This window comes from Nanorana parkeri, unplaced genomic scaffold (genome assembly GCF_000935625.1).
Source record: "Nanorana parkeri isolate BGI_ZX_2015 unplaced genomic scaffold, ASM93562v1 scaffold28, whole genome shotgun sequence".
In the NCBI taxonomy this organism is placed as follows: Eukaryota; Metazoa; Chordata; class Amphibia; order Anura; family Dicroglossidae; genus Nanorana; species Nanorana parkeri.
Window position 1 is genome coordinate 3205952 of NW_017306296.1, and position 13950 is coordinate 3219901.

The window sequence follows — 13950 nt, forward strand, 5'->3', positions numbered from 1 at the left end:
CCCCCCCCACATAAAATATTACACTCCCCCTTATTAACCCCCCACATAAAATAATATACTCCCGCCTTATTAACCCCCGCCCCACATAAAATAATACACTCACCCCTTATTAACAATAAGGGGTGCTGGCTTCCTGGCCAATCAGCATCGAGGCGGCCAAACCGCATGAAGCCAGCTTCCCGGGAACTCAAGAAGCTGGGCAGTGGGTAATGACACGCTACCAGAAGTACCAGTGTTGGTACTCAGCATCAGCGAGTACCGAAATAAATATCAGTACTCACATGCGGTACAGAAAAAACGCTATCGGTGCATACCTAGCAGAAAGACTGGTCTAGTATACGCCCCATCCTGTAGTTTATTGCAGGCAGCCTGTAGTAGGTGGGGCCTGCTGGGCCCCTCCCACAGGTCAGCACTGGTACGGTACCCAGTGTTGTGGCTTGGTCAATTACATTGAAGCCAAGAGGTGCATTTGGGGTGCCATTCAAATGAATGGCAACGCACCTGCCGTGTTGTAACACATGGTCGGTGCATTGCACGGTGCCGTGCGTTAATCAGTGCGGCCCTTAACAGCCATCCCAGTTTCCCAGGTAGAACCCCAAGAAAATTAATTGCCCACCCTAAATTAGATTTACATCCCTTGTGAAAGTTAAAAGCTGGCAGGTAGCTGCAGAAAAGCAACGGCAGTTCTATGAGTACTGCAGAGCACCATGACAGCCACAGACTAGCAACTTCACAATAAAGCAAATAAAAGACATTTCATTCCTTACCTGGTTATCCATATCTTTAACTATCAGAAGCACTGGGCTGTCCAAAGAAACAAGGTTTCCCCCCTTATTAGCCCCTGCCCCACAAAATTATAATACACTCAACCCCTCCCCCGAGCCTCCTCACCTGTTCATAAAAAAAATGCTGTCTGGAGACGGCAACCCGCTAATGCAGCAGTGCCGTCCGTCCGTTTTTTTTCAACGGGCGGACGGCAACTTGTTAAAGCCTTTTGTTATCACTCCAGGTGGGTTGCCTGGCCCCAGTTAAGGGCTAGTCACCACTGGGAAGGGCAGGAGAACCCAAACATTTCAGCAGCTCTTTTGGGAGTCAGCACTACAGTATAATGTATTGATGTGGGCAACAGTGAGGCAGGTAAACAGCTCCAACTTCAATTTCTGATTCACAGCTTACAGAGTACCTGGGATTACCAAGTCAGTCTATCTGAAACGGTTTTGTTTTCAGTTATGGGTGAGTGCTGCTGAGAAGAATCGGTGACTAAACCAAAAGTTCTAGGTGCAAGATCACTTCCCCAGAATGTTTGACATGACCACATTCACCTTCCCAAGTGTAGGCTCTGCAGTAGTAGAAAATATCCAACAGGAGGAGTGTGAGAAGGCTGCAGAACATAGGTGTGTTTTGGGGATCATGTGTGTCTGGAGGAGCTCTTGTTGCTAATATCCTTGAAAATGCAGGAAATTTGTGCGTGTTCAATCTATCTATTTTCATGCAAATATACATTTTGATTTAGCCAACTTAAATTAAAGCAAATGGTAGGAGAAGCTTGAAAAAAATGAGAAAAACATTATCCCTTTTAATATAACCAGTTATGTCAAACAACTTTGCAAATATAGCATGTAACCTCTGCCAATTCTCACGCTGTAGTCTCATAAATGTGGTTACAGTCCCTAGGCCAGTGTACATATTGCTTTGTTTACATTTAGCCTGACTGTGTCTGCACTCTAACAGCAGATAAGGAGAGAACAACAAGAAAGACATCCTTTCCAACTACCTATTTGATGCAATCCCTTCACTGCCAGGAGCCATAAATGAAGATCCCCACACTGTACTTCTGTACTCCTTGGAGAAACAGGTCTCACACTGGATGAAGTAGGCATTTTCTGCATGGGTTTAGCTTAGATATTCCCAGTGCCTCATCCCAAATGATTTCAGAAAGCAAATTGTGCAGAACAGAATGAATCTTGAAGGATTCCTGATGTCATGCTTACCTTCAGATACTCTAAGCCCTCGTTCACACCTGAACGTTTTGTAGCGCGTTCTACGCGAATCGCGGTAAAAAAACGCTCGGTAAAAAAACGACGGTCGCACATATGCAATACGCCTAGGTGTGAACGAGACCTTATAGTTGGAAGTATACTTCACGTACAAGTTCTTCTACCTACACCTTTATGAAACCATGCTTTGGTGCTTTCCTGGTCCTTATCAATTCAGAATGCTGAGCAAATTTATGCCACTTGAAGTGCTGCTACACAGAAGATTTCAAAAAGCTACTAGAAGGAAAGATAATAAATACATTATGGTTCAATCTAAACTCAAGGCTGGGAGGGATAGGAATATGATAAGTATTTCACATTATTCCTTGCACCAGAAGGCTTCCTCCTGTTTGCTTGGTCACTTCTCTCTGCTGTCCAATCAGTCTTCCCACATCCCGGGAGAGTCAGAGAGCGCCAGCTATCGGAGGAGTGAAGAATCAGGTAAGTACATGTGCTTATTCCTGTCCCCCAAAACAAGCATTTAACCCTTGCAGTTCAGAGAGGGCCCCACTTTAAGCATAACACCAGCCTGGAGTTCAGCTTTAATAATTTCTTATTGAATACATACCTGCTTTGATGCTTTTAAAGCATTTCAATATAAATCCCATAGCTATATTATATAGGGAAATGAAATTAAGTAAAATAACTGTGGAAAAATACCGCCCACACATGAAAGGATGACCGACAGACTGTCCTAAAGATGTAATTGAAATTAGCACATTGCTTGATTTATGAGTATTTCCTTAAATTGTGTTGCTTACGTTAATAAAAAAAAATAAAAAAAGTGATTCATTGTCTGTGTATTCAGGAAGAACAAAGAAGTGAAAGCAGTGTTTGGTGATGTGTAGACAGACATGGCTTTTCAGACGTCTTCCACCACAATGCGAGGGCACCCAGACTTGTGAATCTGCTTAAAGATGAAATGTCATTGCCCTACAATCATAGTGCTGTATTATGTCACACATTCAGGCCCTGCATGGATAAAATGGCAAAACGCTGTCAAAGCAGAGGATTGTTTTATAGAAAACAAGATTCCTCTTGTGTCCACAATCTTGAATGGAATTAGAAGATTATGAATTGGCAGCGTAAGAGAGGAACACAAAGAGGTCTTGGAATTACACTGGACGTCTCAGTTCCTCCAATTTCCTTTCAGGAATAAAAACTTGCAAGCTATTAATATGAAAACAGGTGAGCCTTGTTTCAAGATTCAGTCAGATAAAATTTTAATAAATGTCTGTTATTTTTATAATAGGAAAATTTTGTTGTTAATATGTCTGAAAGAAAAATAACAAAACAGAAAAAAAACAAAAGACAATGGAAACATACTTCCAGGAGAATTATCTCTGTCCTCTCTTGCCTTCACCCCAACACTCATTGCATGGCAAAAATAGTATAGTACACCAGTGGATAATATGGAAAGGATGAAAAAAAGGGTATGATAAAATCTTAAAATTGAGCCCAAGGATTGAATCCCCACAAATGTGTGAGTGAGTTTGCCATAAAGTGTATGTAAACCCTAACAATGAACATTTTTATTTTCTCCCTTTTGTTCTGTACACTATGCCAATAAAAGTGTTTTGTTATAGTTGTTCAGTAAGTGCAGAAAATACCTGTTGATTTTGTCACAAATTCAGATCTGTCCTGTTTACTGACTACAAAACACTTCATCACTATGTTGTAAAGATTAGGAGAATAGGAGGGAAAATATGTCACGTTATGTCCTGTTGCTGTAATGAAGAAATCCTGAAGGAGCTTTAATCATTCCCCACGCTATTCAAAACTAAACAAAAAGTTTTGAATACAGGTGTACTTTTTTAAAATATTCTTTATTTAAGATTTTCACAAAACCCAGAGCAGTAGATAGAGGAAACAGTGGTCATGTAGGAGATTTAAAAGTGCAATAGTTTGTTCAGGCAGGGTGGCATAAACCTGTGTAGATCTTAACATTCCATTAAATGCAAGACAGAAAGCTCAGCAACCTTGGCACTGGGGGGCATTGTTTCAGTTTAAGGTTGAAATGGGGTCTTTATTATTTTTGGATAAGCACAGAAAAAAGAAGAAGGAGAAAAGAAAAATATGTATCTGGGAGGGGTAGAGGGTGGATAGAAGTAGGAGGAAAGGGCAAAAAAAAGGAGGGAGAGGTCACTACTGATGTTTTTCCAGCCCATATTCCAGAACTTATTTGGGTAGGGGGGTCAGTAGTAGACTGTCAGTAAATGCTTGTTTACTGACAGGAGCAGAGAAACACAATTGGAATCTTCAACATCGTAGCCTGTGGATTCCTGTGCGCCGGTTCCTAGACCTTCTAGCCAGGAGCATGCACTCATCACTTCTTTGAAAGTCCCTCTTTCTCAGGACTACATGTCATATGTTGGCAAGCACCACTGCACAATCGCTCCTTGTTCAGCCCGCTCTGGCTGCCTGTACATGTTGGGAGCACTCATGAACAGGTGGCTCTATAGGACCCTGCAAGGATCAGTCTTCCGCAAACAGGAAGGTGGGGACAACAAACAGGGGTGCAGACTAAAAAAGAAGCCCACTCAGGATTTTCCACTTTTGCATTCAAATTGGAGGAAACACCTCTATATATTTGTTCTGTGTATCTATTCACACAGCATACCAAAAAATATATATATTTAAAAAAAAATATTACTTATCTTTTTAGATGTTTTATTGCAGCAGACAAGATGGCTGAATTTAAGTTTATCTGAGCACCTTCACAGTGATCTGTCTTAATAGGAAGACTTTGGACTGACATTTTTGGATTGTGTTTCTCTCATTTACTTTATTCCCATACAATGAACCCCCTCAGCCCCTCCTAACATTACAAAGGAAGTAAAAGCAAATTTTAACCCTTAAATTAAAACTGCATTTTTTTTAGCTTATTCTATGTAAATGGGAAAATGTAACAAATATAAAATAGGTGTTATCCCAATCTGGCTGCAAAAGTGGAAATCCTTTTGCCTGTCTTCCTGACTGTGGCCCAAAGGAGTTCTGACTCTGTAGAAATCTTTTTGTAACCCATGAGTAACTTGCACATAACTTCTGAAGCCTGGAAGCAATGTTTTCTTGTCAACCATTATGATGTTCACCATTATGATGTTCACATAGAACCAATAGCATTTATTTAGCCATGGGGCCACATTAGTTGAACGTAGACTACATTTATACGATCTGCAGCCTTAAGCCAACCAATAGTTTGGATTGCATATTCATTGGATTACCCAGCTGAGGAAAATTATTGTGCTTGCTCCCTCATGTTGTTACGGATCACTTTATATTTTCTGATTAAACCTCTCATTGGAAAGATTTGAATATGAAACATCACATTGACCATAGTGATTGAAGAGTATAATAGCCACAAGCTGACATGTTGGCAACATGTTCTGCTTCTGTGCCAACATAAAATACACAGCACTTTGTATGGGTGGATTATTATTACTGACTCTGGTTAATTAGGCCTAAGGGTGATGTACAGATAATAACATTGTTTTAGTGGCACACAGCCATTAGAAGGATATATTCATGTCGGTCACAAGCTGTCCCCGTGTGGATATTTCGCACGGACTTTATAGATAGTTGTTTTTTTCTGCGAAATGTTAGCTGTGTCCACCACACTGTATTACAAAAACATTCATGCAAAAAATCCCTTCTAGTAGTAGAAAGGATTTCTGGGTAATGCTGTTTTTAAGTGAATGCAACAGCCAAGTGTTAAAAATAAATCAAGGCTTCTGCTGAACTAAACCATTTACTTGACTCAGGGCCCTTTCAGCCTCTTGCCCCTATCAGCATGGGGCTGGCGATTCTGGTGAGCTTGTGGAGTGAATTTTCTGGAGTACAAAATTCCCTTAGAAAGACTTAGGTATTGACGTTTAGTAATGCCCACTGGGTGGGACATTCACTTACAAGCCAATCATTAAAAAATGGCCTCACTGAGAATTTTTTTTACCCTTATGAATAGTTTTTTTGTTTCCCAAGTTTCATGGAAAATTTCCCTTTAAATAATGCATGCACTTATGCAAAAGCTATCCTATACCACCCCCTTAATAAGTGACAGTTTGTGGCGCTTTATTGTTTTTACTTTTATATATATATATATATATATATATATATAACAAACCCTGGGTGCAGAAATACCTTTAGCTGACCATTGTGAAAAAAAGCACAACTTTATTTAGATTCCTTATTTAGATTTTCACCCTACTTTGCTGTTCAAGTATATGTAAATGAGATGTATTGGCTTATCTCTGCAGTGTTCCCTAGTGTGTTGAGAGGGTCCAATTGAACTCTATAGTAGAAACCACTATATGCAAGGGAGAGATGTGCAGCAGGAATGCAAACAAAGCTGGGACTCTGGACAGGCAGCAGCTGTTGGATCATTGTATGCCTGCATCTGGTGTCTGTAATATATTGTGTAGTTGTGATGAGGCGGATGAGAGGGGTAATATAGGGCACTGTTTGTAAAAGTGCCCTACCTGCTGAATGCTTTTAATTTGCACCCTACCTAAACCCCTAAATTAGTCTGTCTCCTTATCTGAGCTCACTGTAGACCTGCCCACCCATGATGCAGTATGAGATACTGATGACTTAGCAGTATAATGTGACTAGAGGCTGCAGTTCAAATGTTGCTTAGAGTTGCGCTTCAAAAAACTGCACTACCCATAATTGATTATTTTTGGTGAGCTAGAGGAGTTTGCTGGGACAGGTACATGAAATGATTTTGCCAATAGGGGTTGCAATATTTTTATTATCCATGCTCATTTCTTATATATATGTGTATGTTTCTCTAGGAAACACATTTCGGATTGCGGCCTACTTCATCAAAAGATGGGTCAACATTCGTTGTGTGGTAAAACATCAGTATCGAGGTACGGTAACTGTTCTTTTCATAGATCATATGTGGTCTGTTAAGTCCTCCTAGTAGAAAAGTCTACCTGGGTGTCACTTGATGCAATAAGGGCAACATCACTTCCAGCAGCAAACAGGGGATCATATATGGCTTGCTAGCAGCAAATCAGAGGATGGAGATTCTGGAGGGAATAATGTATACTGCAGCTATCCAGCTGCAGCTATGCAGCTGTACACTGCAGCTATCTGCCATACTGTCTTATGATCTGCAGTTTGTTGTTGAAAGAAGTTGCTCTTTAGAGGAGTAATTGGTGGTGGTGACATGCACTGACGAAGACACAAATCCATAGAATCCAGTGTACTACTTACAACCATAAACCTTAATGCTAATGGGTGCCAAGGTGAGGAAATGACAGATGACCCCGTCAAAAAAAAAAATCTGTAAAAGCAAAGTGTGGCCATCTCAATGCAAATGCAACGTTTGGAGCCATTGAGGACCCAGGGACTAAGGACACAAGATTTAAAAATCCAACTATGTGAATGTAGTATATAGGTCTAAAAAAAACTCTCCGACAATACCCCTAGCTGGGTAACCAAATACACAGCATATATCCAACAAAATATAATGCTTTAATATAGAGCTAACCTTATGGGGGTGTGTCCACCCTTATCAAATATGCTTATAAGAAACAACCTCTTTAAACTGTGGTACCATTTCCCCCAGGGCTCCCGATAGCGTATACACTGATTGACAGTGTATACTCTATTGGTAGCCCTGAGGGAGATGGCACCACCGTTTAAAGAGGTTGTTTATTATAAGAAGATTTAATAATCCCAAGCCAGCTAATTACCAAGCTAGAAGGACACACTCACACATCATTATTCAACAGACAATTAACATATATAAATACTAAATTAAAAACGGAAAATGCATCAAAAATCTTCATTGACATTCAACCCACTGGTATACCATAGGATATCTTAACATTGCAACATCCATTGTACCACAAACGTGAGTGCCATCGAGCTGAAGTACAAATAAACTATGCCCAGCACTCCCAGGATACAGGACACATGCTGAGATAAAGGGGAAGGGCTTATAAGACACCAAACAAACAGGGTGGGGCAAAGAAATGGGGTGAAACGCAAAGTAGAATGCAGATCAGATCATACAGAAATAAGCCTGGTAACTATGGCAAAGAAAAAAAGGATAAAGAATAAACAAATAATCTTTGAAATGTAAATGATTAATGAAACAGTAATAAAGCAACAATAATACCAAACCTAAAAAGCAACAAGCAAAAGAACAAAACTAAAACCGATACAAAGGTAGCTTCAACAAGCAAGCAACATAGTAAATCCTAAATAACAGGTGGAATATGTATCAAATATCATCAGTGGCATAATGTAAGTCACTGGTACACAAAAACCATACGATCTCCACACCCACTGTTCCCACCATCATAATATGCACTGACTTAGGACTCATGGGCCTTTGTTTTCATCTGGGCTTCTTTTCTACCAAATGCAAGTCAATGGCAATGGAACAGGTTGGAACCGAGCAGGCTATAGCAACACAAAATGCAACTCAGAAGCACCTGGAATCATACTGTACTTGACTCATGTCTGCATACGTAAACCCATAGGATGGCATCTAATGGATTGTTGTAAAAACTGTTAATATGCAGTCATCCTTCAGGAAATTTGGTTGAATGAGCTAAACTAAGTAAAATGAGCTCATGAGACCAGTATTTTCCAACCAATCATAATGTTGCAGTAAATAACGTCTGGGATATTGATGGACACTTGGCAGGTCATTCTGACTCCTGCCATATGACCTTAAGCAGACAAGCATAGGTCACACTTCGTAGTTGTGGGTGCTCAGAATTAAATTCATACAGTATATGCTACAAGTCATCTTTTACTATGGTATGGTATATCAGTCCCTTTGGGTCCTGTTGATAAAAGATGACAGGCTTGTTTTCTCATCTTACTTTTCAGTTTAGTTGCATGTTTCTAATGTTATTGTTCCTAGAAACATGAACATATCAACTTATATGAAAGCACCAGCTCGGTGGCATTGATGTTACTTTAAATACTGTACATTGTAACATAATACGGTTTGTCTATTTGTACACTCATATGTCATACTGCAACTGTCATTCAACAATGAAAGGTAATTTTATCTTTTTGGAACTGCTGTTTTTTTGGGTTTTTTTCCTTGTCGTTGGTATTGCGTGTGACTGCTTTGTTGAACATGATGTGGTGAGAACCATTCTTGACAGGCTATAGATCATTGTAGCAGAATGTGCATATTTCTAGTGAAAAATGCCCCCAAAAAAGAAGATATTTGGCTTACTGAGACAGAAGTATGAACTTTGGATACTTCAAATTGAGTTTCACCTGAGATAGATTTCACCCTTCAGGATATATCAGCTGGTCAGAGGCAGCTAACGCATTTTATAGCAAGTCACTGAACCTGTGAAACGTGAGTCTACATTGTTCCCATTACTGGTCAGATGTAACTTAATACCAGCCTTTAGGTGGTGTTATCAAAAGGATTGTTTTTTCTCAGGCTGTAGCGTGGAATTTATAATCATGTGATGCCGCAATGATAATTATGTAGCGTTTCTTTTTGAGTAATAGAATTCTAGAGTTCTTTTCGGTTCCTGTTTGTCTGCATATACAAAGCGTGTGTAAATCACCCTATTTACTTGGTTAATCAGCTTCATTAGAACTGGTAGCTCGGAGCTTAGGTCAGAGACTAAATTATATAGCGAGGTATCAGTGTGATCTGCTCATGATCTCAATAACACTAGCTAGATTTTCTGTAAGACGTGAAATGTATTTGATCTCAATTTGCATTCATGTGTTAATCAGAAGCGATGCCTATTTGATCATAGTGATGCTATTTTGGGCTGATCAGTCCAAAAGGTTAAAGTTGAACTTCAGGAAAACAGCTAAATTCACAGATGACATACATATAAGAGAGCTGTTTTATCTGCTTAAAGAAGAACTCTAGAGAAATATTTTATGAACCCTTGTAGTGGGGCTACCCCCACAACAGCAAGGGTTAAGTGCTTGTTTTGGCCAAAGAGGAAACTAAACGTCTATTCACCTGATCCTTGGAGCCAGCTTGCTGTTTGACTGGTTCTTGGAGCCTCTCTTCCCCTCAACTGCAACGGTCTGAGGGCTGTGAGGCATCCCACCCTATACACAATGTATAAGACATGAGGACACCGAGGGGCATAACATCGCTGGAGCAGAGGAGGAGACAGACCGAAGGGAGTGCTGTCACAGCCAGCCAGCTCCAAGGAGTTTCTTATTTTCTTCCTTAGATCAAAACAAGCACTTAACAGTGCACTGCAGGGGTAGCCCCACTACAAGGGTTAATAAACAATGTCCCTGAAGTTCTCCTTTAAGAGTTGTAATTCTGTCCATCTATTTCTGAGATTTATACAGCTTTGGCGCACAGCCCTGTCTGGCAGTTCAGTTGTTCCAGTCTGAGCTTTGCTGTAGCATGGACAACAAGCAGCTGATACCAAGTCATATTTAGGGACTTGCACTGCTTGCATTAAAAAAAATAGGGCTGTTACTGATTCAAATTTTCGTGTTCGATTTAATCGAAATTTTTTTTAATCGATTAATTTCGATTAATTATAACGCACATACAGATCCAACTACATTGGCCTATACACATACAGCACAGCAATGAAGTAATACAATTAACTAGGATTGCACTAATCCAGCACGTTATTAATCTCACCTGCCCCACTCAATATGGCCGCCGCTTGAGTGGGGCAACTCAGAATAATAACGTGCTGGATTAGTGTGATCCTAGTTCATTTTATTACTTCATTGCTGTGCTGTATGTGTATAGGCCAATACCTTGGCTGGCGCTCGTGCAGAAAGTTTCTTGGGCAAACTCACCGGCCCAAGTGGCTCCGTCGGCTAACAAAGGGAAGGGGGAGGAGTCAGGTGACGTCACAGACATCGACGTCGCCGGACTCCTCCCCCCTTCCCTTCGTTAGCCGACGGAGCCACTTGGGGAAAGGGGGAGGAGTCCGGTGACGTCGATGTCCGTGACGTCCCCGGATCTCCCACGGGACTCCCGGAAGGCGGCAGAGAGGTGAGTATTTTCATTAGCGATCAAAAAAAATGTAATCGATCAAAACGATTCATCGAGAAATTATTCGTTAAATTGCACAGTCCTAAAAAAAAAAACCACTTAAAGTGTATATCCACTTTTGCAGTTACATTTTCAAAAGCCCCACTGTATGTTTGTTATATGTTCCCATTAACAGAACTAAAAATAATAAAAAATATATATACTGTATATTTCTCACCTTTTCTAGTTGTTTCTTTGGAGCAGGTCTTTGGACAGACTGCAAGCTACTTTGAAATTTCAAAGTGAAAGTGGAGGGACACAGTGGGGACATTTCCCTCATTAACGTATAATGCAAAACATAACCCTGCTTGTTAGCAGTAGATACATTAAAAAAACCAGAGGGTTTAATTCTGCTTTAAAGTGCAACTTAAGCCAAAACTTTTTTTATTTAGTTTTGGATAGAGTGGAGAGGGATTAGAACACTTGTCAGGGTTTTTATTGCTGCCTGTGTCTATTTGTCCTGGTAACCATTATCACTGGAACGTAAAAGAAATTCCAAAGTTTTGGGTTGATTTCAGAACAGGAATTGATGGAAAATCTTCCGGTGGGAGCACAAGTTCTGGTTACTCTGCTGACCACCAGGAATTTCCTTCTCTTTGGAGGGGTTTCCTCTCCTTTCCTGTTGTGGCTATTGGACAAGAAGTAGAGGGAAATATTCCCAACAGGACACAGATGGCAAAGAAAAATAAAACTGACAGGGGTTATAACCCGCCCTTACTCTATCCAAAACTAAAGTGTTGGCTTCAGTTTTACTTTAATAACATGACTTCATCTCTCACCAAAGAAGAGCTTGTAAACAACACTAAAATAACAGCTCCGCCACTTTGCTGCTCACCGGCCACTTGAAGTATAAGACAATTCGGGTGTGGGAAGACCTGCTCCATCCATCCATTCCACACTGTGGTTCCTTTTACTGATTCATACATCACTACAAGAGTATGAAGACATGGGCTGGTGTAAATATATAGTATATATGCTCTTCTTTATCACAATGGGCTATTGTTTTGCCTTGTGGTGATACAGCCACCTAACATACAGTTGCAATACATACATGTTTTTTGTGTACCTGTTAAAGAAATGTATTCTGTTTAGGTGGACTAGTGATTCACACACCTGTGCCCTCACAGCAAGGAAGATCACTCGGCTTCTTTTCTGGTTCAGTTTTACTTCTTGGGTCACCATCTTGCTAAATGATGAGGAGGAGTGATTGGGGAATTCATAAAAACTGGAGCAGATAGAATCTAGAGAAGTCCCCCATGGCAACCAATCAGCTTCTTTGTTTCCTTCTCAAAGCTTAACTGAACAAACTGAAAAGAGAACCTGATTGGTTGCCACAGACAACTGCTACAGATTTTGTATGCTCCAGTTTTTATGAATTCTCCCCATTGTCCTGTAGGCCGACAGGAAGAGATATGGGAAGAGCTATTGTTGAGCCAGCAAATAGGTATCACCTTTCTGGCTGTGCAGTGTGATAAAGCTATACAATGAATGAAGTGTCTATTTAAATTGAAAGTCTTTTGACAAATAAAATAGTAGGACATATGCTTGGAGAGTTGCTTTAATCTTACATAGTTACATAGTATTTGAAGTTGAATAAAGACACAGGTCCATCGTGTTCAACCTTTAATCTGAGGATATAATGCCTGTCTACTGGATAATGCCCCATGGCTGTCGACATTGTGTTCTCTGCCCATTCCAGTCAGTCAGCAAAATTGCTGGATGGGCAACATATCTATGGATACCTTTACTTAAGAAAAAAAAATCTAAATATGTGGTAGCATGTTTTTAGCCTTTGCCTTTCAGCAAATTTTTTCAGTCCCAAAATTTGTCAACAGTAAGCATGTATCAGTTTTCATGCTATATTGTGACTTAAGGCATTACAAGCAAATTCTTAAGATATATTCTTAATCTGACATTTGTTATGTTGACAATCGTGCTGTCAGTGGAGATTTTTTTTTACCCTTAAAAAAAAGCGATAAACTCTTCTGTCAGCGCGCAGATGTTCCAAAGTGATGGTAATCCGTGCGCTTCACGTCCAGGATTGCTTGGCAGTTTTGTAGAAGCAGTAAAGACTTCCCTTATTGTAGAAATGTGTTAAGATACATTTTTGATCATTATAGGATGATTTCACTTTAAAATATTAAAGAGATAAACAACCTAACAGTTTCTTACATGTGAGATCTCTTCATGTGAATTTCTTGGGTCTCCCCATCTGCTGTGGCCATTATGAGGGGTTCCCACTCTTCCTGTTGAAATGTATTGAGTTCAAATGTTGGAGTATGTAACAGTAAATAAAAGTAATTCACCGGCACACACTTGAAGGGTTCTTAAAGCGTGTCACTGTCGCTCTGATGAAGGATCCCTGTGCGAACCCAAAACATTAGCACCGTATGACAGTATGTGACATTGGGTATTGAAAAAACATATCAATACTTTAAAAACCCTTCAAGTGTGTGCCGGTGAATTACTTTTATTTACTATTAGTGTTTTGCACGGCGCCATCCGTGTGGTCTCCTGGGCACCACATAAACCTTGTGGTTTTGAGACTGTGGCAGTGTGAATGGGATTTGGACTTTGTTGGGACAAAAAAGGTTGGAGGGAACACCCAAAAGGTCCATAGGACTTATAATTATGGCAAGGACATCTTATTGCTGAAGTATCCAAAATATATAAGAAGCCAATGGCTGGCTTAGCCCACTAGGCTCTACCTTTTAATACAATATAGATATCAAATGGGCTTGTCCTTTAATAGGAACATGCAATAATCTATCATTTAGATGGAAAGATGTGAAAAAACCCCACAAAGAATAAAAAAATGTATAAATCTCTGACTGGGTGGCAGGATCAGCGACAATTGGTGTGCAGGCCACCAGTGTTTGAGAACCATCATCCTAGAGT

The 13950-nt window shown here is 40.1% G+C and overlaps 1 protein-coding gene across 1 annotated transcript in view; it reads left to right on the forward strand.

Annotated features, from left to right (window-relative positions):
- SLX4IP (SLX4 interacting protein) overlaps nt 1–13950 on the forward strand; it is a 121514-nt gene that overhangs the window by 88132 nt on the left and 19432 nt on the right. The window contains exon 5 of the mRNA XM_018566566.1: nt 6827–6904. Coding sequence (XP_018422068.1) covers nt 6827–6904 — 78 coding nt within the window. The remainder of the gene's footprint in view (nt 1–6826; nt 6905–13950) is intronic.